At 39.2% G+C, this 25,228-nt stretch overlaps 2 protein-coding genes across 4 annotated transcripts in view; both read left to right on the top strand.

Annotated features, from left to right (window-relative positions):
- map3k20a (mitogen-activated protein kinase kinase kinase 20a) overlaps positions 1-14,243 on the top strand; it is a 76,241-nt gene extending 61,998 nt beyond the window's left edge. Inside the window, exons 17-21 of one of the 3 annotated variants that reach the window (XR_010904975.1) lie at positions 8,222-8,338; positions 8,586-8,660; positions 10,361-10,511; positions 12,663-13,958; positions 14,104-14,243. Coding sequence is in view for 2 of the 3 variants with exons in the window: in XM_067443164.1 (XP_067299265.1) it covers positions 8,222-8,338; positions 8,586-8,660; positions 10,361-10,511; positions 12,663-13,351 (1,032 nt within the window). In the remaining variant the exon portion in view is untranslated. Of the gene's footprint in view, positions 1-8,221; positions 8,339-8,585; positions 8,661-10,360; positions 10,512-12,662; positions 13,959-14,103 lie in introns of those variants that run through there. The other 2 variants (XM_067443164.1, XM_067443162.1) reach the window with 2 other exon arrangements.
- Positions 14,115-19,460, top strand: cdca7a (cell division cycle associated 7a). The gene is made up of 10 exons (XM_067443165.1): positions 14,115-14,273; positions 15,010-15,141; positions 15,236-15,364; positions 15,891-16,112; positions 16,325-16,402; positions 16,491-16,691; positions 17,667-17,801; positions 17,920-18,069; positions 18,168-18,304; positions 19,077-19,460. The coding sequence occupies exons 1-10, from the start codon at positions 14,262-14,264 to the stop codon at positions 19,108-19,110; spliced, it is 1,230 nt and encodes a 409-aa protein (XP_067299266.1). The 5' UTR covers positions 14,115-14,261; the 3' UTR covers positions 19,111-19,460.
- Positions 19,461-25,228: the final 5,768 nt, after the last annotated feature.

Raw genomic sequence — 25,228 nt, 5'->3', positions numbered from 1 at the left:
TGCAAAATTTGGAAACCTTAATAGTCAGCTTCTCAGACCGACTGAAACATCTCGGGTTGACTGTCGAACAGAAAACGTCTGAGCTCTGATCGCATTTGTCCCGTTGTAAAGCATTTGTATTGCGATTAGAACGCGATTTGCAATATTTTGAAAATAAAATAATATTGATGAATCTTTGGAAAATTGTTTCTCACAAACTTTATTTAAATTCAGTCATTTCAGATGTGTTAGAACATTTTCAGACTTGAGCATAGTTACGCTAGTTATTTATTTACAAGTATTTACATGATTACCAGATCTAGTGTGAGGAAATAATCACAGAAAGGCCAGATTCAGAACTGTGTGTGTGTTAACACATGATCACACTCACCATCCTCCTCATCACAGTAGCCGCTGTAATCCACATCTGGTAGCCGAGTGTTGTTCTTTGCTCGGGTTTTAGCGAAAAGGAAAAGTTTAAATCGCTTTAAACAGGCGCGATAGCTGATTGGAACGAGTGATGTTCCACGGCGGCATCCTCCTGCTTCACCGTCACTGCGCTGTCGTCATCGTGTAAAGCCACAATGTTTCTGATTGCTGCCGCGATTTCGACGAATTAGAAACGGGTTTGAATGGGTTCTTTACCAGACTACGTGCAGAGCAAATCTAAATTTGCCGGAAGTTTTCTGGGTTTTCCCAGGCTAATTACTTTATGCTATCACCACAAAATTTGATCCAGATATTTAATAAAAGTTATTAAATAAAATAAAATGTAATTAAATAAAATTAAATTAAATGCAATTAACCCTTAAATGCATGACTGTTTCACCAAACATATTACATATTCAGGTCGTTAGCGACCCAGATCTATATTTAACATGGATAGACCTCTACCTGTCGTGATAATATATAAAACTCCTGATTTTAGAGTAACAGCTACAGAAGAATAAAATAAAACCTATTTCGTTACCTTTTGGAGTTTGGAAGGATTCAGTTTGAGCAGATGTTTAATACCATCATCATATGACCTCGTCAGAGTTTACCAGTAGATTCAGCATCTGCGTCATATTCGCCATCTCCAGCATATTCTCCAAACTCATTTTCAACGTCTTCAAAATCAATATTTTGATCACTGACAGCTTCTTGACCACATCCATCATCAAGAGACAGTGACACTAACATATGATTGTGTTTAGTACTTGCTCTCTGAAGTAAATCACTAACCCATTTCAAGTTTTGCAGATTATAATTATTGTTTCGTTTTCTGTCAGAGGTAACTATGAGTGAAACGCCACTTCATCATTGGGTATCAGACATTGCCACCTTGTGGAATAAAGGGGAATTGCACATAATCGATTATGGCACTTTGCCCCATCGATGCTGAATCGTTCATGCCCCGCATCGCGATGCATCGCCGAATCGATTATTGTTGACACCCCTAATAGACACGCTTTCCTGCGATTATAGCGGTGCTTGATCGATTGATCATCTGAAGCGATCACTTTTAGTTTTAGTGGTTTGATTATGCAAAGCGTTTAGATGGTTTATTCATAAATGTACAGTGCATTACTAGCAGGAGAGTCTTTGTAAGAGATCCAACCAATGCCTGGACTGAAAGAGCGAGTACTGTGAGGAAAAAAATGAAAGTGTTCAGAGTTTCAGTGACATTACTACATTACATTACAATGCGTATGTTGAATATAATGTATGAAAGCCATTTCCACCACTGAATAAAAAAATAAAAAGTATAATAGTTTATATCTCAGAATTTTGACTTTGTCACGCAATTGTGAGTTTATATCAGAATTGTTACTTTATCACGCAATTGTGAGTTTATATCTCAGAATTCTGACTTTATATCATGCAATTGTGAGTTTATATCAGAAGTTTGACTTTATAACTCGTAATTGTGAGAAAAAAAGTCAGAATTCTGAGATAAAAGTCACAATTACTCTATTAGTTTTTTTTTTTAGTGGCGGAAACGGGCTTATATGTATAATAATAATGTATAATGCAATGAGGGAATATTTATCATAATAATTGCATTAGTTTATCGTTACACCTCTAATTCCTACAAATATAAACCACAACAAATATAGTATCTATACTACCATTACGAATATAGTAGCAATTATATAATAGATGCATTACATTAAAAACAGATAAAGTGCATTATCCTGAATATTGCCTAATAATACTTTAGGCACAGAGTTAAATACATTATACGGGTTTTATGAATGCACAGCGCAGAAGGGACAACAGACCAGTCACACTTGCACGAGGGCACTCTATCAAACGGTGTGTAAGTGTGTGTAGTTTGAACGGCCACATGTTTTAAGCCGTTCCCTTTGACCTCAGCGCGGCGCTGGCAGATTGGACGGATCATTACCGCGCTCGGCTCAGCCGCGTCTGGCCTGGCCTCTCGGTAAGGGGCCTCATCTCCATTGCTAATGTGAATGAGAATGGATGTTCAGGTCTCTCGCTCTTGTTATGCCTGAGAAACGAACATGGTCGCTTCTCTGCCCTCTGATCTCTCGCAGCTTCAGTCTTCACATCATTCTGTCTCAGAAACACGCGTGTGAGTGAATACTCTCCCGTTGACATTCAATGATTCATTCTCAGGCTTGGCTTCCTCCGGGATGTGTTTGCGTTCACACGACATGCCACAATGTCTCGCAGCTTTACAACAGAGCAAAGTTCAACATTATCTCTAACACTCCACAAGCTAGTAGTAAATGTGTCACTATATAAGCTTTCATCAGCTGTCCTACTCTACATAAATATGACGCACGTACCAAACCACATTGCCACATTGATACTGTTATTGAACTGAATTAAATCAACTGACTTATAGCTGAATTGAATGCATTTCATAATTTATGAACTTTATAGTTATTGAACTGAACTTGGCCCTACTTTATATTAAATGGCTTTAAAGGGTTAGTTCACCCAAAAATGAAATTGATGTCATTAACTCCTCCCCCTAATGTCGTTCCACACCCGTAAGACCTCCGTTCATCTTCAGAACACAGTTTAAGAAATGTTATATTTAATCCGAGAGTGAGTGTATGCACACTATACTGTCCATGTCCAGAAAGGGAATAAAAACATCATCACAGTAGTCCATATAAGACATCAGTGGGTTAATCAGAATCTCTTGAAGCATCCAAAATACATTTTGGTCCAAAAAAAACAAAAACTACAACTTTATTCAGCATTGTCTTCTCTTCTCAAATTATTAATTAAAATGTTAGTACATAGTAGTTAAGGCCACCTAATATAAAGTGGGTCCCTGAACTTAATAATTTCGGCTGAACATGTAGACTTTTTTAAAGTACACTTATACAAGTCAAGACGGTTGACGCACACTAGAAAGTTTCATCCGTCTTTAAAGAGTATTAAAAATCAAATTGAAGGCTTTTAAAGACATTTTTAAGACCTGAACAAATAAAATTATAACTGTATTGATTGGCATGTAGGTGATTGTTAATGGCAACATCCTATACCACAATGACAAAAACCTTTTTTTTTATATAAAATTACTTAATTCATTTCAGGCTTGAAACCATTTTTATTCTCCTTGTAGTCAACAATTGTATCCCTTAAAACCAATTTTTGATCACCAAAATGACATATTTAAACCTTTTTTTCGAATGAAAAATTGATTGAATGTAACTAGACACCCTTGCGTCATTTATTATATGCAGATCTATGAATATGTAAATGATCCCCGCCTCCACTCACTCATACAGACTCATCTAGAAGTCGATTTCAGAATGGTTATGCTTTTTATGTATCGTCGGACACATAGCGGTAATTGGCCGGCAGTGGCTTAGTGGTTCATGTAGATTGTCTACAAACCAGAAGGTTGGTGGTTCGATCCCCGGTTCCACCTGACCAAGTGTCGAGGTGTCCATGAGCAAGACATCTAACCCCAGCTGCTCCCGATAAGCTGGATGGAGCCTTGCATGGCAGACGTCGGTGTGTGAATGGGTGAATGTGAGGCGATATGTAAAGCGCTTTGGATGGCCATAGGTCTGTTAAAAGCGCTATATAAATGCAGTCCATTTACCATTTAATTAATATGATGAACCTTTTGCTTGACTACGTTATCAAACAGCTAATACAAACCCTTTTTCCATTCTCCAGAGATTTCTCTTAGAAATGCTTTGAACAACTCAGAACAGTGGAGAAAGGCATATAATATTGTTCATCATAACATCTTAATACATCATATACAAAATGCACAGCTATATTGCTAAATATACTTGATATTTTATATTAACAAACAAATATCCCGGGATAACTTGGCTTCTCTCGAGACTCCCCGGCTTCAGAGCGATCATAGTTAGATATGCTAAAGCCCCGCCCACACATTGATTGTGATTGTGAAGGTAGTTTGTGACGTCAAAAACACCAGCGATGTCAAACCGTGTTTTTGAGATTATCTTTGGTTCATGGCAGAATTAAGGAGAAAATACCCAGCAATGTTGGCGACTTATGAACATGGTTTGTCTGAAAGCATATTAAAACACTACATTTTACACTACATTAAAACAACATTAAAAACTTGATTTTCACCACAGGAGAGTAAATCTAATATTCTAGACAACACTACAACACTGTGTGTAATCTGTGTAAAAATATGAAACATTGAAACATGCTGTGCTCACATTTATTTAATTACATCATAGCCTTTTGAAGTTTAAATATGATATTAAAGCTGGGTTTATACTCACCTCCGCATAAGCAAGGAGGTGCATTTTTTGTAACTTTGTGCGATGCTTCACTTCCAAAGACTCACGACTTCGAGGCCATTCTGGCCGAGCAGCACTGTCTGTACCGGCATCCAGTTTGTGCTTGTCTAAATAATTGCATCCATTTACAGAATGAGCCTACAATAGAAGAACTAAACCTTTTTAATGAAAATAAAGCTCTGTGTATAATAAAACATTTCTTGACATTAAATAAAAACGTTTAACATTAGAACCGCCATGGGGGGAAATGTATCCACTAGCGGTTTTAGGTATACAAATACCCCTGTTAGTTCTAGTGTTAATGAAATTAGAAAATATTTAAGAGATTGTTGTTTAATTTAGTTTTATACATATGTTCTCCTATCCATGTATTTTGTTCTAATGTCACACGTAATAATCTCAAGGTTCACTGTGTTGTACACGATTCTTTGGTTCTTTTGTATCGTGGCTTTGGTGAAGTGTAATAAAAACAATCATCATCCCCATCGTGTGTGTACCTTACTTCTTCTCCCCGCTGATTCCTGATGGTTTAGAGGATAATTACTCAGAGTCGCCCCTGGCATTTCAAAGAATAGTACAATGACGAGCACGTCATTGTACTAATAACGTCTTAAACGTCTCGTCCTTTGGGGAGAAATGCACGCAGTCAGCAGAGGCTCGTGGTATAAACAAGCAAATCCTAGTTTTCCATCCTAAAACTTAAGACCTCTTGACTTTATAATTAAGACTTTTCTCATACCATTTTAGATATGTAAGACATTTATGACCTTAAATTTGATTAAACTAAATTTAAGACCCACATGGACCCTGTGTTCAGAGTCTGTGCTATTTCTCTCCAGATGTTATGATGGATAAAAATGTCTTTGCACACCTCGAGTTGCAAATATATCTTAATCCCATCCCACAGGAAATTTCTGGAGGGAGCCGGGTCATATCTAGAGACAAGTGGCGTTAAAGTCTCAATGTTAAAGAGACCCAAAAACTCACCCTCAGGTTGTTCCAAACCTGTACGAATTTCTTTCTTTTACTGAACAAAAAATGGAAGTCAATGGGGTTCATCAACTGTTTGGTTGCTAACATTCGTCAAAATATCAGAGTTCAGCAGAAAAAAGAAATTCATACAGGTTTGGAACAACATATGGGTGAGTAAATTATGACAGAATGGTAATTTTTGGGTGAACTAACCCTTTAAGAACTAATTTGACACACTGTGGGCCCTATCACACACCCAGTGCGACACAAGTGTTGTTTGCTAGTTTCAGCAGTTTTCATTTTCATTTCTAGCTCCACGTAGCCTAGAAATCTAGACGCACCCTTGCGGCAGCAAATTCAGTCTGCCTGCAAGTGTCGTCTAGGAACTCTCAATGCCCTTCTGGGCTGTATTCCTCTCAATCTGGACGGGCCAATCACATCGTGTATAGAGTCGTCGGGGCGGGGCCATAATGACGACGGCCGAGTTGCGTTTGCGTGCTTCTAGTAAACAGAGAAACTGGCGAACGGTGGCGGTCTTTCGAATCAGCTTTGACCGTGACTCTGGAAGACTTGGAGTTAAGCTTTTCTCTGAGAAAAGAACAAAGAACGGCACTGAAGTCATTCTTAAAAAGGAAGATGTGTTCGGAGTTTAGCCGACCGGATACGGCAAATGATTAATCTATCAACGAGCTCTGCTTCACCTTCGTTGCTCTGGTTGGTGTAGCGCTATCCTATCGTGTGCAGAGGGAGTTTGAAAGACAACCGTTTATCCCGCCCCTCGGATTGAGCTGTCAATGGTGAGTTTCCAGACCAAACATCTTGATGTGGGTCTGACTTGTCAGGCTAAGCTCCACGTTGTTTAAATAGCAAACTCATCTGATCGCCCATGGGTGTGCTGGTCTGTACACCAGGCGTGTTCAGGAGCATTGTTGAGGTGTTGCTATTTTGAGGAACTGAAAATGACTGCATCATTGACCAACACAAACCTGCTCTAAAGTCAATAGTGCAGTATTTTGTGTGTTATTCAAAGGCCGTTAGGAATATGCGCCTAAAGGCGGATGCACAACGCACATACACTCTGCTTATGTCACACACGCAGCAGCACACTAACATTTTTAAATATTAAAATTAAAAGGATTCCTCTCTGGAGAAGTGTTCAGTTTTTCCCCTCACAAATTCTGCCATGTAAAAATCCACCATGGTGCGAGAACAGCTTTGCCTGACAAGTCAGACCCACATCAAGATGTTTGGTCTGGAAACTCACCATTGGCAGCTCAATCCGAGGGGCGGATAAACGGTTGTCTTTCAAACTCCCTCTGCACGCGATAGGATAGCGCTACAACTAATCAGAGCAACGAAGGTGAAACGCAGCTTGTTGACAGATTAAACATTCGCCGTATCCGATCGACAAAACTCAGAACACATCTTCCCTTTTCAAGAATGACTTCAGTGCCGTTCTTTGTTCTTTTCTCAGAGAAAAGCTTAACTCCAAGTCTTCCAGAGTCTCGGTCAAAGCTGATTCGAAAGACCGCCGCCGTTCGCCAGTTTCTGTGTTTACTAGAAGCACGCAAACGCAACTCGGCCGTCGTCATTATGGCCCCGCCCATACAAGAATGATTGGCCCGGCAAGAGTTTGGCGATTACAGCTCAGAAGGGTATTGAGAGTTGCTAGACAACACTCGCGGGCAGATTAGATTTGCTGCCGCTAGGGTGCGTCTAGATTTCTAGGCTAAGAACAGCTGGCTTATAAAGGGAAAGTGAGATGAGACTCTGATTGGTTTATTTCACGTTACGCCCAAAACACACCCATGACTCGGTACAACCCTTTTGGACCATGCGCCTGCCGTTTTTTTCCATGGTTAAACTAGCGAAAGTGGATTTGAACGCCCTAAGTGCACTTGTGCTGTGCGTTTTTATACCTTGTGCTCAGATCATTAAAATAGGGCCCTAGGAATTAGTCAAGAGATAATCAGTCTTACTTACTTTTCTGAGTCAAATTATTTGGCCGATCTGCCTTTAGATCGTAAGTGATAATAGATAACTTTTATAAGTTTGTTCAAAGTTTATTCAACCAGCCCCAGAATATCATCATACTTGAGAGTAGCCAAAACACCCTACAATCCAGATAGCAATGCACTTAAAATGCTTAGAATACCTCGGCAACGCCCTGGAAACCACCCACAAGAAGCACTGAAATTTTCTTCAGAATGTGAATAAATTAAGATATTTCTTATCTAAGTGATTAGTTTGGGAGAAACTGTGAAAATCTAGCTGGATTAAAGTGTGCCGTTGGATTCACCCTGGCTTGTGCTGTGTGTGTTCTTAATTCCCATTGTTGTCCTCTAGGTTGTGCTGTTGTTATATCACCGTCAAACAGCTAAACTCATACGGGTCTACATTTCTGTGTGTTAAAAACATGCATTATGTCTATGCCCACATTTCCCTGCACTTTAACCTCACCCTACACACTGTTTTCTCATCTGTTTCTCGCTCTGTCTGTCTGACCTCCGCAGGACTGCAAATGGAAGATGTACATGGAGCTTGATGGGGATGAGGTGGCGATCGCATATATCAAAGACGTGACCTTTAATGCCAACAGAGCAGATGTAGATGTATTAAAGATGACCAAGGTGAGAGAAGCTGTATCACAGCACTGTAAATGCTGTCTCCATTAGATTCCCACTGCGTTTTGAGGAACGCAGGAGATGAGACATTTGCTCAGTTTGTGTCCTGAGGTCATGTACCTGAGATCATTCTACCTCACATATGTTTACTCCAACATAAGTCTTAAATGTGTCATGATTAGAGTGAAGATCTGATGTCTGTTATGATGATGCCTCTGTCGGGATGTGCTTTAACATCTCCATTACTCTCCAGCCTCCGTTTGTTATGGATAAATGGATAGTTGGAATATCTGGCACACAAACTGTTGACTGCATCGTAAACTATGAGGTAAGTACCAGCCAAAAGACTAGAACTTTATTTTAAAGTCATGTTCTGCATGTACAGTACACACACACACACACACACACACACACACACACACACACACTATGTACTTATTACAGCAAGGCCATAACCATGTCTTAAACAAATGTCTTATAATTTTTTTATAAAGCCTATAGAAACAAAACAAGTCTAATTCTAGTTAATAATAATAATTTTTAACTATTTGCAAATAATATTTGCATTAATTTGCATTAAAATATGCACATATGTACTTTTTTTGTATGCCTAAAATGTTGCACATGTGAAACGAGTCTTGTCTCTTTACTCTCCGTTAGGAATGTCATGAATAACAGAAATGCGTAGTTTTAATTCAAAACGGCCATATTTGAGAAAAAAAGTAGAGAAGTTTGTGTCAGTGGATTTTAAACAGTTCACATGTACTAAATGTTTTGCTTAAATCGCTTTTTCAACATTAAACTGACGCCTCTCGCTGGAAATGGTATACTCCGCCCACTTTGATTTGATTGGTCATCTTAATCATTTTGACATAAAGGAGCGCTGTTAGACGGCTGAGGCAGAGCAGGCTAAAAAATATATGTTTAAAATTTTTCTTTTTGTCATGCTAACAACAACTTAAAGAGTGCTGCGTAATGAAATACAGCAGAGCAGTGCTAGAATTAAAAAAGTAGGGGGGGGGGGTCTATTTGTCCATTTCTAATTATTGGAGGGGACTTATCTTATAACTTATCAATGTCTATGGTGGTCACGGCTCTGTATTACTGTAGACAAGGTACTAAACTCTAAACTCAACCCTAAACCTAACCTAGGGTGACCAAACGTCCTGTTTTCCCAGGACATAGACATTTTGTAATAGATAGTATTTTGTAATATAACAATTTTCTATCCATACAGAGGGAGCTACTTTAAATGTATTGAAATGAATAAGGCCTGTTTGAGTAAACTTCGAGTATCATTTAAGTATCTCATTGGCGGGTCGAGTGTCCTGGTTTTCGGTAATCAAAATATGATCACCCTACCTAACCTTAACACCTAAAGCCTAGTTTTTAAAAATGTGAACATACGATACAATTAAACACTCTTCTTTTTCAAATTTCATGTTGACTTTAATGCTATTTACACTTATCGTTATGATTATTCTAAGAATAATATTTCTGGCTCTAACTCCTCCTAGACCTTTAACTCTAAAACCAGACCTATCTATCTATCTATCTATCTATCTATCTATCTATCTATCTATCTATCTATCTATCTATCTATCTATCTATCTATCTATCTATCTATCCATCCATCCATCCATCCATCCATCCATCCATCCATCCATCCATCCATCCATCCATCCATCCATCCATCCATCCATCCATCCATCCATCCATCCATCCATTCAATAAATCAAAAAAAGATTTAAAAATTTCTGGTCAACTCTCGACAAATTTTTTTTAATCTAGTTTATATTTAACATTTAACTGTAAATTTATGTTATTTTAGACATATGTAATTGTACACACACACACACACACACACACACATATATATTTCATGAAGCTCCTTATGCGCGACTTGCTATATAGTTTATCATTTTTCAGTTTGTCCTGTAATTATTTGAATGCAGCATTTTCAGATGTGCCATCAAGGTTATAAGGGGACACGAGACTGTTTTCAGCTGGTGCCTTGTTTCCTGACAGAGTAACGTGAGATCTCCGAAGTGCTCGAGACATGTGCACTCAGTGCAGTGGAGTCCAGACAGCGGCAGGGACGTGATCAAACCGGTCGAGCTGCTCATCGAGACGGCGCCGAGCATCAGGGAAGCTTACAACAGAAGCAGGTCCAACTCAGGTAACGCATAATGCTGTCGTATTCAAGTGTGTTATATTCAACTGTTAATTCCAGGAGATTCATTCAAGTTAATAATAATCGTTTACACAAACTGACAGTATTTGTCACGTTCAACCATTCAACCCTGGTACCGAATTTATAGTAAAATTTGCCAATGCTTCATTTAGGCAAAACTTTAAACCCTGCAACAATCTGCCCATGTTTTATTTAATTAATTTTAAAGATTTTATTTGGTAGCAAACATTGCAAACCCCACATAAAATGAATAGAAAATAAAACAGCTCATATAATATTTACTAGAGCCCTGCACGGGCCTCAAATCTAGGCCCTAGCCCGGCCCTGGCCCGAGACGCTGAGGCCCTAGCCCGGCCCGTGTCCGACAGCTTATCAAAATTCTCGGCCCGAGTCCGACTGGAGCCCGTTTTTTTTTTTTTTTTTTTCCAGCCATTAAAATAGTTCTGTTTTGTTTTTAATGTCAAAGTAGTTATATTTCGTTTTGTTTCTTTATTAACTTAATTTAGAAAAATGTTTAGAGCATTTTTTTGTTTGTTAAATTATAGTTTTAATTTTTTTTAAGTGACGACCAAAAGCGACCAGCGGCCGACAGTGAGTTAACCGCATATTAAATCTATTTAGTCTCTCAAATCAACTCTTGACTTTTCTTGCCTATAATAAAATCCATAAATATAAAACACTTCAAGCATCACAATGTTAGTTAATTTCGCCAACTATTACCACCAGTATAGCCTAAAAGGCATTTTTGACGAGCTGAGACAGGCTGATTCTGCTCGCGGCTCTCGCAAACGGAGCTAAACAATCTAAAAACAAATAATAAAAAAAGAACATGCAGGTTGTCTTATAGCCAACCTTACACCTACGCAAAATGAATATAAATCCGATCTTCAGTTCCCGTGGTATATGCTCATTTAACGGAGTTTACAGCAACCGAAGCAAAAGATTCAAGATGCATTTTATTCAGCAGCTTATTTCAAATTCATAGACCACATAAGAAAGCGCGCACTGGTAAGATTATAAGTCTCATTCATTTTTATTGAAGATGATTGTGTTTTTGAGCATCTAAGACTTATTTTAAGTTTCATTTACGGCCATTTGCGTTGGCTTGCATTAGTCATTTGCGGCGATGCGTGCAGCGCCATCATATCTATCTGACTACAACATATAGCCCATAACACGCTCTCACACGTTTATTTTTTTACCGTTTGCCAAGGAGTAAAATGTATACATGTGGTTTAAACAACCAGATAGGCTACATTTACATTTGTCTAGTTTCGTCTGAAATGCTTTCATCCTTCTGAATTGGTTTGTTTAGTGATTGGACTACATTGATAGCCCTGTTCATTAATAGCAGCAGACGCCCCGCGGATGACACGCAACAGAAACGCCACGCTCACACCACGCTTGAAGTGTGTCTCCGGCCGTAACTCTAGCAGCTGTGCTGAAGAAACGCGCGCTGCTCCTGCCGCGGACTCTGAACACTGTGCGAGCCATCTTGACAGTCGCGTTAGCTATTATGGTCTCGTGTTCACCAGCGCAGAACATCTCATTCTTCCTTTTAATTAATAAAATAAATATAAAAAGAAGGAGAAGCCTAAAAAAGGCCCGAAGCCCGGCCCGCGTTTTAGGTATGACGTGAAAATTGGCCCGAAGCCCGGCCCTAGGGGCGTAAAAAAGTCGGGGCCCGTCGGGCTCGGGCATAAATGCAGGGCTTTAATATTTACTGTGACCTCCTGAGATTTCCTTTCTTTTCAGCCATCTGTTTTTAAGGCCCTATTTTGGCCTATTTGGCTTGGCTTGCTCAGTTGGGGACACTAAAATTATGATCTAAGTTATTCAACTAAATATCCAAATAAAATTTATTTATTTGGTCTTAAATTAATTGTATAAACTATAATATTGATCTGCCAACATTTTCGCTCTATGATAAATTAAAATAAGCTGATAACATCACTGTTTTCTCCAGAACGACTGTACAGCCAAATCAAATTTGTTGCAATATTGCCCTGTTTAACACTGTGAAGCTGCTTTGAAACAATCGTCATTGTAAAAGCGCTAAATAAATAAAGGTGACTTGACTTAACTATTTTAGGACTGTATAATCATTAAAAATAGCTCTTTCTGTTTCTCAATCAGGTGTTGATCCCAGATGGATTTACAGCCTGAGAATGAAGCAGATGAAAGAACAAGCTTCCCAGGAGTCCACAGGCAAAATGACCCTGCCTCAGTTCCTGTCTGTCATCGGCAACCAATCATCGTACGCCGCTGCAGTGAGGAGGTCGCCCAATCGCAGCCCCCTCACCCCGTGGACAGACTCGCGGAGTTCCTCTCCCACCCTCTCTGTCAAACTCTCCAACATGCACCTGGGGTCAAAGGGCAGCAGCCCGTCCAGCACAACGTCCGAGAGCGCCTCGGAGCGAGAGCGCCCCCCTAGTGCTGGAGCCAAACACAGCTATAACAGAAAAACGTACTACGACCACACGCTTAAAATCACTGGAGGAGGGCGAGGAGACGGAGAAGCCAGGAGGTTTAATCAGATGACACAGCCTAGAGGATCCAGAGGCTTCCAACCGGCCGGACGGCCACGATACGGCCACTCTAACATAACTCCGCCGGGCCAACAACGCCCAATACCCGGGATAGCAATTGTCTCTGAGGGGGTGAAGCAGAAAGGGGCGTCTGAAGAGGCCGGGACTGCTGATGGGGACTGGATTAAAGTGGAAAGAAAGAAGCCTAATAAACAGGAACATAAACATCAGGAATTGAGGCAAACCAGAAACCGCCCACGCAGAGGAGGGAGGGGAGGGGGGCGTGGACGAAGCTGAGTGTTTATATTAGGGGTTGGGAAGGAATCAAGTTTAATTCACAGTAAGGGCTGAACTGGGACCTGATCTTAACCAAAGAAAGCACTTAACCCTAGTTGTTCCTAGTGGATTACTGTAAATAAAAGCATATATTAAATTGAAAGTGATTAAGGGCAAAAGTTCACCATGAAATGGATATACTGATATTAAATGACATAAATTATGCAGTTCCTGAAAATGACTTTTTTTCTTTTCTTTTCTAGGCTTAAACCTTGAATTAGCCTCTCTTGTGATTTTATTTTGCTTTTAACTATGCTGAATACTTCAATGATGATCATAACTGAAGATGTTTTTTATTGAACTAATGTGTGCCTGCAAAACAAATGCGGTTATAATATATTGTGATATTTTATTATGGAGAAATATTTCATTTATATGATATTAAAGAGTTATTTATTGTTATATTGGTGGGGTTTAAAAATGTGTCCATTTATAAGATGATAATAAAAATGTAAACTTTGAACCAACCTTGCTTGTTTCATCCAGTCATCATTTCGCGCGAGTTGTACTTCAATATGCAAATGAGCTGTAGGGTTTGGCGCCACGGCTCAAGATCCTGTAAGCACATGTAATGCCAAATAAACATAATTCTATTCACCTCTATTATATTAATAACCACGGACTTCTTATACAATTATATTAGCGAGTTTATAATGAACTCGGATAACAATGGTCTTGAATCCTCAACCTATTCGCTTGGGTTACTTTATTAGTTTTATGCAGCTTCCAGGACTCTCGTGTGGCGCGGAAGAGAGACGCGCCTTTTCAACATTTACCCGCCAACTTCCAGAAACACCGCGCCAAAGGACAGAGACACACACTCGCAGAAGATCCGGACACATTGGGAACTTACACACTGAATTACTACAAAATGCGCTCCAAGGTACAGTGAAACATACCTGCTGTTGTGTTCTATTGACCTGAAAGTATAGCTGCTAATGTGAATGTGTGTTTTGCTAATGAATGAAGTGTGCGGTGGCGTGTTTATAAAAGAGTTAAATATCCAGTTTAATTTCTTTGTTTGGGACGTTAACTTATATTCGAGGGCATGTTATTTTTGTAGGTGTTGTTTGCGGTTTAAACGTGTATGCTTGTGTTTTGTGTTTAATTTCAGTTAAACATCTTATCAAAAACTTTTGTATATTTTGTAAAAATATTAAAAACATATTTTAACCTATATTATTAAAATTTGTAAAAAAAAAAAAAAAATCCGTTTGCTGATCTGCTTATGTTTTAAATACTGAAATGCACCGTCGTACAAAATTATTGACCATGTTCAACGTCCTTGCAAAAAATAATTTTGCATAAATATATGCATTTGTTAAATTAAATGGTTAAAACACATTGTTTACGCCCTCCAGACACCGATGACGTTTGACCAGAGCTGGCTTCGTTTTTACTCCACGCTGTTTTAATTTATTGTCTAAAATTATTTACAGTGTTAAAAGTTTTAGTGGCATAACGTTACTTGCAGTATTTTAGAAAATATTCAGTCCCTCTAGGCAGCAGATCAGAAACCATGATCTCCTCTAAAAATCCGTCTGATCTGTGCTGGATGTATTTGGAGGATATGGTGGACTGGTTGTTCATTAATGGTTTGATTTATGAACACTATACAGAGGCTGCTGGCGTCTCCACCCTCCACCAGAATGAACCTGCGCAGTTACAGGAGCACGGCTGTGGTTCCGATGGAAACCTCCTCTTCGGACGACAGCTGTGACAGTTTCGGATCGGATGGTTTTGGGACCTCGGTATGACATTAGCTCTTCTATATGTAAAATCGATCTTCAGCTATGTCCATGTTGAACCGATGACAATTTTTTTTTTTTTTTTTTCTTTCTTTAGAAGAGACCTGTGAGACAGACGAGAAGCTCGGCTCAGATTGATAAAGTGTTTAACGTTCTGCCTGTGACGGAGGAAGAGGACGCCTGCAGTGGTTTTGAGACTGATCTGAACGATGACATGTCTGAAATGGTTTGTAATTTACAGGAAATGCATAAAGGTTTACTTCGCCAAAAAAAAATAATACAATGAACAGTGAATGGTATCTTTAGAATTTGAAGTCCAAAAAAGCATATCCATCCATCATAAAAGTGCTCCAGGTGTTAATAAAGGTCTGATGAAGCAAAGCTATGCATTTTTGTAAAAACAAAAAACAAAATATATATATATAAATAAAAGCACTAGCATCTGATAACTGCCATACGCGAGTTGAGTTCTGACAGAAGAGTATAAACTTATACAAATTATATTGTTCTTACACAAACCCTGGCTTTGCTTCAGAAGGCCTTTATTAACCCCTGGAGCTGTATGGATTATGTTTATGATGGCTGGACTCATGTTTTTGGGGCTACGGTAGCATTCACTCCCATTATAAAGCTTGGAAGAGCCAGGAACTGTGTTCATGTGAACTATCACTTTAAGTGTCTGTTTGCTGCTTTATCATAATTGCTTTTAAAAGGAGGCATGTGTTCAATTAATCATGCGTATCTCCTTTCAGAAAATGGACTCCGACACCGAGACCTGTTCGCCTCCAAGAAAAACCCGCAAATCATTCACGCTCCGAGTAGCCATGAAGTTCCCGAACAAACGGGCCAGTCCATCAAAGCCAGTGACCCCCGAGTCCAAACCGAAACCTGAAGCCAAAGACCCCGAGTCTGACTCTGAGAGCAACAACTTCATGCTGAAGCGAGCGCTGAACATTAAAGAAAACAAAGCTATGGTGAGCAAGTCGACCTCTGCATGCGTGCACACTTTGTGCGTCTTTTAAAAAAAAAAATTCCGTTTATGAAAATGGTGTGCAACATGCATCCCTTAGCCTATTATTCTGCATTCATGAACATGATGTTTGAATATAATTTTAATGCTAATCATCAGTTTTATGAGCATGAATCCAGTTGTAATAGAATTGTGACTGTTTTCCTTCACCTGTAGCTTGCTAAACTGATGGCAGAGCTGGATAAGGTTCCTGGACTCATTCCTGGGAAGGCTGCTTTGTCACAGGGCAATACGGTAAGACTTCAGTGATGATGATGATGATAATAATTATAACTTAAGTTTTACTGTTTTACCGTATCTTTATTTTCCTCTCCCTGCACAGCCTCGTCGAGTTCCACGTCGTTCTTTTGACCCGTCCAGTGCAGCTCGGCGGAGAAACCCGGACCGAACATCTCGCCCTCACACCCGCTCTCGCTCGCTGGTCAACGGACCGCCCTCCCCCCCTCCAGAGGACGATCCCGAGGACAAATACAGCCTGGTGCGCAAAAACAGAGCTTACGACGACGACGATGATGAGGAAGAGGTGAGAGGACAAAACACCCCCCCCCCCCCCATTATTATTATTTAATGTTTCCCTCCCATTCTGTAGACTTTTAGTTGAAACAGTGGTCCTTGGTGATTCATTACACGTCAATAGCTAAAAATAATACCTGTGGTTCCTGATGATATATTGAACGGATTGGTCTGTGAAAGAAATTACCTCCAATCCACAAACTTGGCAAACGGGTCCTGAACACATTCATGACCGTCACGAGCTTCCTGTCGCGTTATGACGTATGCGGGGTAGATCTGTGAGAAGTAGAGTATTGCATGTTTAAATAAATCAGTAAAGTTTTTGTGACAGCCACCATTTAAGTGTGTGTGTATAAAAAAAAAAGAATTGTAGAAGAGTAGAAATATGATTGTCATTGTAGAATTATACAATTTATTCAATTTAATTTAATTAAATAATTTATTAAATTAAAAAAAATCTTGTTTTCGTAATCAAATCCGTTTTAACTTTATTATAGTAATGCATTACCAACTGACTCGCATGTATAGTTAACTGCATTAATTGAAGCTTGTGAATAGAAATCGAATCGTAAAATTAGCCCTAGTCTTGGATGCCCAAAATAGCTGCCCGGGCGTTGCAAGTATGACCGCCAGGTGAACGGACTTTCCTTGAAAGGGACTTTGATGGTAACAATTAACTTGCATTATATAAATCCCCAAGGCCCATGGTTTCAGCTAAAAATCTTCACTGTACTACTGTAGAAAGTCACCTGCATCTTGGATAGCCTGAGGATGAGTAAGTTAACTGCTGAATTTTAGTTCTGGGGGAACTAGCCCTTTAATTGTTAAAAGAAAGATCTTACTGGCCCCAAAATAAACTCTTAAATGGTAGTGTACATGCAATCTCAAAATGGCCAGTTATTGCTATAGACGAATGACTTGCATGTCTTGTCATGTTACATTTAAGTTGGTGCTTCTGTACTGAATATCTTCTGTGTTCGATTAGAAAGTGCCACGGCGCCGCAGTTATAACAGCACTCTGACGATTCCTCACGTCGTGAGGCCTGTGGAGGAAATCACTCAGGCTGAACTGGACAACATCTGTTTCAACGTCAGAGAGAAGATTTACAATCGTGCCACGGTGAGTCTCCTTCAGAATCTAACCTGACGCTCTGTGTCTCAGCATCTGTTTCTCAGCTTGTCTGAAACGTCCTAGAGCTGTAGTGACGGTGTGGCTTTGCTTCTCTTTTCTTCATCAGGGTTCCACCTGCCATCAGTGCCGCCAAAAAACAACCGACACCAAGACCAACTGCCGCAACCCAGAATGCGTGGGTGTTCGCGGACAGTTCTGCGGGCCTTGTCTCAGGAACCGCTATGGAGAAGAGGTCCAAGATGCCCTGCTGAACCCGGTTAGTCTTTATGTATATTGTGACCTCATTAGCAGAGGCATAAGTCTTCTGATTGGATCAGCAGAGCATATTGCTGAGGTGTGGTTGTTTTCTTGTAGGATTGGCTCTGCCCCCCGTGCAGGGGCATCTGTAACTGCAGTTTCTGCCGTGCCAGAGAGGGGCGCTGCGCTACAGGTGTGCTCGTCTACCTGGCCAAGTACCATGGCTATGACAATGTCCACTCTTATCTTAAAAGGTAAAGTGTGTTTTTTTTTATTAGTTTTTTTTTTATAAATACTGTTAACTTTACTCTTAAGACTCTTGTATATAAACACTGCAAATAATGATGCCCTGAAGTTTTTTACCTGAAACTTTTGATTTAGCCAACAACCAATGATAAGGTTTAATAGCCAATGCTTTAAAAAAAAAAAAACCAGTCTATTTAGACTGTTCAAATAAACTGGCTGATCGACAGAGGCTATTTACACTAACTCCGCCCACTGACGTCTGATTGGGCCAGTCAAAATTTAAGATGCTGGTCTGTTAACTGTAAGACGTGTTGATGCAAAATCGGCCCGAGTTTGCCTTTTCTGAACTCGCTCGACTCCCTTTTCCCATCGCATATCAGATCAGAAAGGCATTTTTCAATAAGGATCTGGGGCTTTGTCTCAATGTGACGTTTATTAATTTTAATAAGTATAATCATTTACTTGTTGTTATTGTATACTATTAAATGTACAACATTGAGGTGCAAATAGTATCTGATGCTTTACAGCATCTAGCTACTATTTAATACTGCTATTTTTACAACGTAAATATAATTTAACTTAATGCGAATAGGCGCCGCCAAAGAAACTTGCAAAAAATGTGCACACAAGTTAAAGGATACATGATGCACACAGTTTCTGCCTCGTGAAACATTTGCCCCATTAAGAGAGGGGCTAATTAAACCATATTTTGTCAGTCACTTGGTGGCTTTTGGGGTAATATATGAAGGTGTAAACAATATCTCTGACCTCTCTCTACAGTTTAAAGAAAGAATTGGAAGAGGAAAGTGAATAAAATGGTTGCCATGATCTGCGGAGTCCATCCAAACTGACATCGTCTTCAAGAATCTTGTTAATTGTTGCTGTGATTCGCTTCTTAAACCTGCTGCAGGTTCATTTGAGTAGACCGTTTGAGGGTTGTCTACATGAAATCGTAATAAATTTGCATTGTTTTAAATGTATTTTTTCCTCAAAGGGATTGTTTTTATCTCTGTACTGTATTGGTTACTTTGAAAACTGTTGCTGCAATACTTGTTCTTTGCTGTTTTTATCATCTTCCTGAATCCTATCAGTAGTTTCTTCAGACGCTGTTCTGACTGCGCAATGTTCTGCTGTAGTACTGGAATAAACTTGTGCTTTTTTGAACTTCTGTTGTCTTTATGGCTGTTATTCAAGATGTGTTCATGTTGGTTTTGTCTTATGTACAATTTTCAAGTTGCTTTGAGTTTAAATTGGTGTGGTCAAGTAGGTGTCCTCATGTCTTCAATAGATTTAAGTGTATATCTCGTAGTGTTTGAAAACTATTGAAACATCATCAGGGTTTTAATTCAAATTTAAGATTGTTTTATTGTTTATAGTTGCACAAATAAAATATAGAGGCAAGGTCAGGCAATGCCTATGGAAACATGAAATTGTAACCTGTCTGTAAATTCCAACTTAAACCACTTTCTTCTACAAAGCTGTTGAATGCTTGGATCTGATTGGCTGATGAGTGTGCCCGATCCGGTTTCATGAGGACCACTGTCCTGCTCCGTCCCCGAACAAACATACCTGAACCAATCGAGAGCTAATCACGGTCTCACTAGGCGTAGACGTAATAGAGACTTCCAGGCAGGCGTGAGGTAAGTTGAGCTGAACTCTGCAGACTGTGGGTCTCCTGGAATGAGTTGACACCCCTGGTCAGGGTTTTTTTTTTTTTTTTTTTAAGGGAAACTCATGGCTCAAGTAGTTCCAGGATGATTTGACCGCATTACAGCTCCATATCACTGCGCCAAATGATTTCAGTTATTTCAAAGCTCCTTACAGCATACAATAACAAAAGAACATAAGACAACTTGAAATTATTTGTTTAAATTTTAATCTATTAAAATTAAATTTTACACTTTGTGAAATTAAAGGTTAGTTCACCCAACAATGAAGATTCTCAGATTAATTCCTCACCCTAATGTCGTTGGACACCTGTCAGACCTCCGTTCATCTTCAGACACAGATGAAGATATAAGTGCTGAAATCCGACGGCTCAGAAAGGCCTTCATTGACACCAATGTAATGATCTCTCTCAAGACCCATAAAGGCACTAAAGACGTTGTTAAAGCCCATCTCACTACAGCGGCTCTACAATCATTTAATGAAGAGATGAGTAGTTTTTGTGCGCAAAAAAAACTGAATAAAGACTTTTGAAATTGTCGAATTTGTAACGAGGTCTATGGGCTGATTTCAAAACACCGCTTCATAAAGCTTCATACCGTTCTGAATCAGTCTACAGATTCATGATTCAGATTGCCAAAGTCATGTGACTTCAGCGGTTTGACACGTAATCCGAATCGTGTGCTGATTCATTAAGCTCTGAGGCTTCAGGAAGCAGTTTTTTGTAATCGGCCATCACTGCATAAGTCGTTATTAAAAAATAAAAAAGCATGATGGCAACTTCTAATTATGAGGCTAAAAGAAAAATAATGGATCTAACCTCTTGGAAGCAGTAGTTAAGATGTCAAAAATTACAAAAACAATAACTGATTTTCTCTCTCCTTTTTATTTATTTTGTGGGGCTAGGGAAAATTTATGGAAGCTTGTTTCCGCCTCAGAATAAAACAACTCAAATCATTATTGCAACTTTTTATCTCACAATTCTGACTTTTTTCCCCTCAGAATTGTGAGATATAAACTAGCAATTGTGAGAAGTCCTTAGTTTAGGGTTCAAGCCTTAGCCTTATCCTAAAGTGCATGTCCACTCCAGGGTTTTGTTTTATATACTGTTTGACTAAGCTATAGCTTTTTACTATGGTAAATATGGAAATATGGCAGTAGTATAATGCAGGCTTGTCCTAACAAAATATTCATCCATTTGAAAACAGATCCATATAACTATTAAAGTAATTAGTTAACCATAAATACATTAAAAATGCTGACGTCATATTTATTTTTGACAAGAATTAAAACATCTGCAAGTCCTCGTTTTTATCCATGTAAAATAAAAATAAAAACTGAATTTCACATTCAAAAAGCTATTTCATTCAGAACTATGTCGCAATACAGTGGTCTAGATAGCCATAATTCCCATAATAAGCTACATGGAGACTAAGTTTGTTCAGCAGGATACTTGTAATGAGATGATGAATTTCAGATGATGAAATAATGATTGTTGTCAAGATGCAAAAGAGGTTTATATTTTTTCCATTTCATTTAGCATTGCTTTTCCAGGATTTAAGGTTAAAACCAGGCTAAGATGACATAAAGTAGTATTTAGTTAGACTCAGACTTGACTGAGAATCCAGCCAAGTTGTACTTGAATCCAACATTTATAGAGCAGCACAAGTTTAAAGCTACACTGTGTAACTTTTTTAGTTTATTCTTAGCTAAAATCACTTAGTTCTTTCAAAAATATATGTGCTCATTAATGTATATTTACTTCTTTCAAGTAATAAACTATTCTCGTAATTTTATAATATACCATTGAAAATACATACGGGTGAGGGGTTCGAATGGCGGTCGCCATGTTGCTCCTCCATCTTGAAAGTACATTAGCCAAAGAGGGACATACCCGTAAATTCAAGCTTCGCTTTTCGCGTTTTTACACTCGATGGCACCGTGTCGAATGTGAAGAGGAGGATTGCTTGAGGCTGCTATATGATGATGGAGGATCACTCTTAAGCCCCTTTCACACTGCACGTCGGACCCGCAATATTCCCGGAGCATTGCCGGGTCGCCTTCTGTGTGAAAGCAACCACGTCCCGGAATTGATTACCGAATTCGACCCGGGTCGGGGACCTAGTAACATTGCGGGATATGTATCAGAGTCGCCAAGGAAGCGGAAAAGAGAATTAAGACGGCAACGCAACGGGCAAATCAACAAGACAAAAGTAAATATTGGAGCGGCCTTTCCAAGATGGAAAGAGCTCATGAGGAGCAACGATTTTAAAAAGAACGCCGACGTTGCCTGCTTTCTTCTCGACAGGTAATATTAATTCAGCCTATTTGTGTATATTGGAAGTTTTATTGTTGCTTGGCTAATTATATCATGGTGTGCTGTGCATAACACTAGAACGACGTCTAGGATAGTTTTCCTCTCGTCAATGATGAAAAAGTATTGTTTACCTAATAACATAAATCCGTGTTCAATGACGGATAACATGAGATTAATATTTTAATTGCATTATAATTTGTTTGCCATACGCTAGTGGTGTTGTACAATATACAGAATAACGATAGCACTGATAAAAGTTACTTAACTAAGATTAGCTGATGTTAGCAATGAAAAAATAACGAAAACGTAAAACTATTATTCATTTTACATAGATTAATTTGATCATAGATCATTAGGCAAATTAAATAACTGCAAATTAAAATAGTTTTCAAAAGTAACCTCATCATTTGAAGCAACACTCACCGAAGAGGTCGAACTGGAAGCCATGACTAAATCGGCCACCGTAGAAGTTGAAACGAAATCGAAATTGAGAGGAGCAGAAACTATTATTCACTGGATGGTCATATACCTTTTCACCACTAGATGGGGGAAAATATCACACAGTAAGTTTAAGGATCACATTAAGCCATATTGCAAATCCTGGTTTTCCATCCCCACATTTAAGACCTCTTGAAATAATAAGACTTATACACTTGATGCTGTTTCATGCATACTGAGCTTTTTACACTGTTAAAGACTTGGATTCCCATCCTAAACATAGACAAAGTTTTTAAAAATCTAAGTTGGACATTTGATGGAGTATTTCTGTGTTAAAAATACTCCTTCCGGTTTCTCACAAGTTTCGGGGAGTTTTTTTCGAGTATGGGTCGGCTTGACGTTAATAGAGCGGAAGGTCCTTGTATGGGCCGTACGGGCTCTTCTCCGAAATGCACGGCCATAAACACTGCTCTCAAGGTGCAGATTCACCCATCCAAGTAACACTTCTGTCGCTCCGCGCTCCACTTTATTCCTATGGGTGACGTCAAGCGACTTCAACGCTTCAGCACAGCATTCCGGGAAGGCAGCGCTGCATTTGACCCGATTTGAACGCAGAAATGACGGGAAGCTTCACAACATCGCTTCAGTCGCATCAGAAAAGTGGATCTCCATGGTCACTGCTGTCAGGACCAGAGTTTCCGCTAGAAAAAAATGGTGCCGGTCAAAGTGACCGGCAGAGGTTTCGTTTTCCGGACATTTTGATGATATGCCGGTCAAAAATTCCTGAAAGCAGTTTGTGTAACTTAAAAAAAAAACACATAATCAGGCCGTATGCAACATGTTTATTAGCCTAACGTTCAAATAGACGAGAAAAAAACATGAACGTCCGATTGGCGTCAATCAACCAATTTTTTTAACTCATAGGCGTAATTTGCGGGTGCGACAGGTGGGACATGTCCCCACCACTTTTTTTTATCTTGCTTCACGGATTAACCTAACTAATACAAACAAAACATCTCTGGTTAACTAGAAGGGTATAATTTCATTCGTTTGTTAGATAAGAGGCGATCGCTCGTTGCCGCTGTTATCAGTGCTGCAGATTTCTCTCGCTGCTCGTGCAGTCTCCACACAGACGAGCGCTTTAATCTAACGCTTAACGCCGTTGCAGAGACTTTCTATTTGTTCCGGTCAGATCGCGAAACAAAATGCACAAAAACTGTTCCTGCTCTTGATGTACAACCACTGATGGTATTCGGTTTTGATGAGAGAGAAAATAGGCTACGAGGGCAGATTAGAAACGAGAACTTCTGACAAGTTTAACAGACTAGACCAGGGATTAAGCAAAGTGTGCAAATCTAGGCCTATATGTCTTTATTCACGTGAAAAATCTTGGCACAACACTATTGTGTTTAGATGCAATAATTAAACGCAATTAATAAATTTAATTATAAACTCAGTATGTCTCATTTAGTTGGTAACATTTAAATTGGCCACCGTGTGAAATGACAAAATCATATAATAGAATATAACAGTATACTGATAACTGTAAGCAGGTAAGCACAACAAGATGTTTTTGAATGGATTAGAGAAAACGACAAAATTACTTATTCACAAAATTACGTGTGTGAATAAGTGCTACCTGTTTAAAATGTGCTTGCACCCGATCAGATTCAGTAGAAGGTAAAAAAAAAAAAAAAAATCCCTTAAACTTTAACGTCCCGCTCATGCCCATCGCCGTGATCATCTGTATCCAGCTGGTTGTTTACCGTGTGAGTTCTGAACACTGCACCATGCTTATTTAAATCTTTTCGTTTCTACACATATTAGGCTACATATTCCTCATGTCTGTGAGGCAAGCCTGCTGAGTTTCAGTTTATTTGAGACGCGCTTCAGTTCATGAGCAATGAAAGCGATGGCTTCCGCGACCTAGTCTACTTATTTATTTCGTATTTATTAAATACATGCAATTAACCGAAGAAACCTTTATTAAAATTAAGAGACAATTTGTACAAAACGAAAGAAAGGCTTTTTACAAAACAAAACTTAATATTAAACTAAATATAACCACCAAAATCATTTCTGACCCACTTGCATCTTTGCACTTATAGCCTATCATAATCAGAATAATATTATAATATTTAAACATAAATATGAAGAAAAAAAACGTTGTTTAAAGGCTACAACAAGTATAGTAAGCTAAAGATATATGTCATGTCTGAGCTGGATTTGAACGAACATCATTTTACCGGTGGGTTCATGAGCGCGCGCCTGCGGATTATTGAGCTGATCACACCGGCTCCGCTCCGCTAATTAGTCTTTAAAGGCTCGTTCTCGATACTTACACGGGCAGGGCCGGTCTCTCGGGTGCATGGGCTCGGGTAGGGTTGGGCTTTATTTTTTTGAGCCGATCTACGCTCTAGTTCTGGCGAAAAATGTAGTGCTGTGCCGGCCTGTTGTCATAAATTGTTCTCGTGATGGAGCGGTAGTGGAGCGCTCTCGGAGCGAGTAAAAA

This window comes from Pseudorasbora parva, chromosome 5 (genome assembly GCF_024679245.1).
Source record: "Pseudorasbora parva isolate DD20220531a chromosome 5, ASM2467924v1, whole genome shotgun sequence".
Taxonomy (NCBI): Eukaryota; Metazoa; Chordata; class Actinopteri; order Cypriniformes; family Gobionidae; genus Pseudorasbora; species Pseudorasbora parva.
Note: the sequence above shows the minus strand (reverse complement) of the source record. Positions and strands in the feature narration are given on the sequence as shown.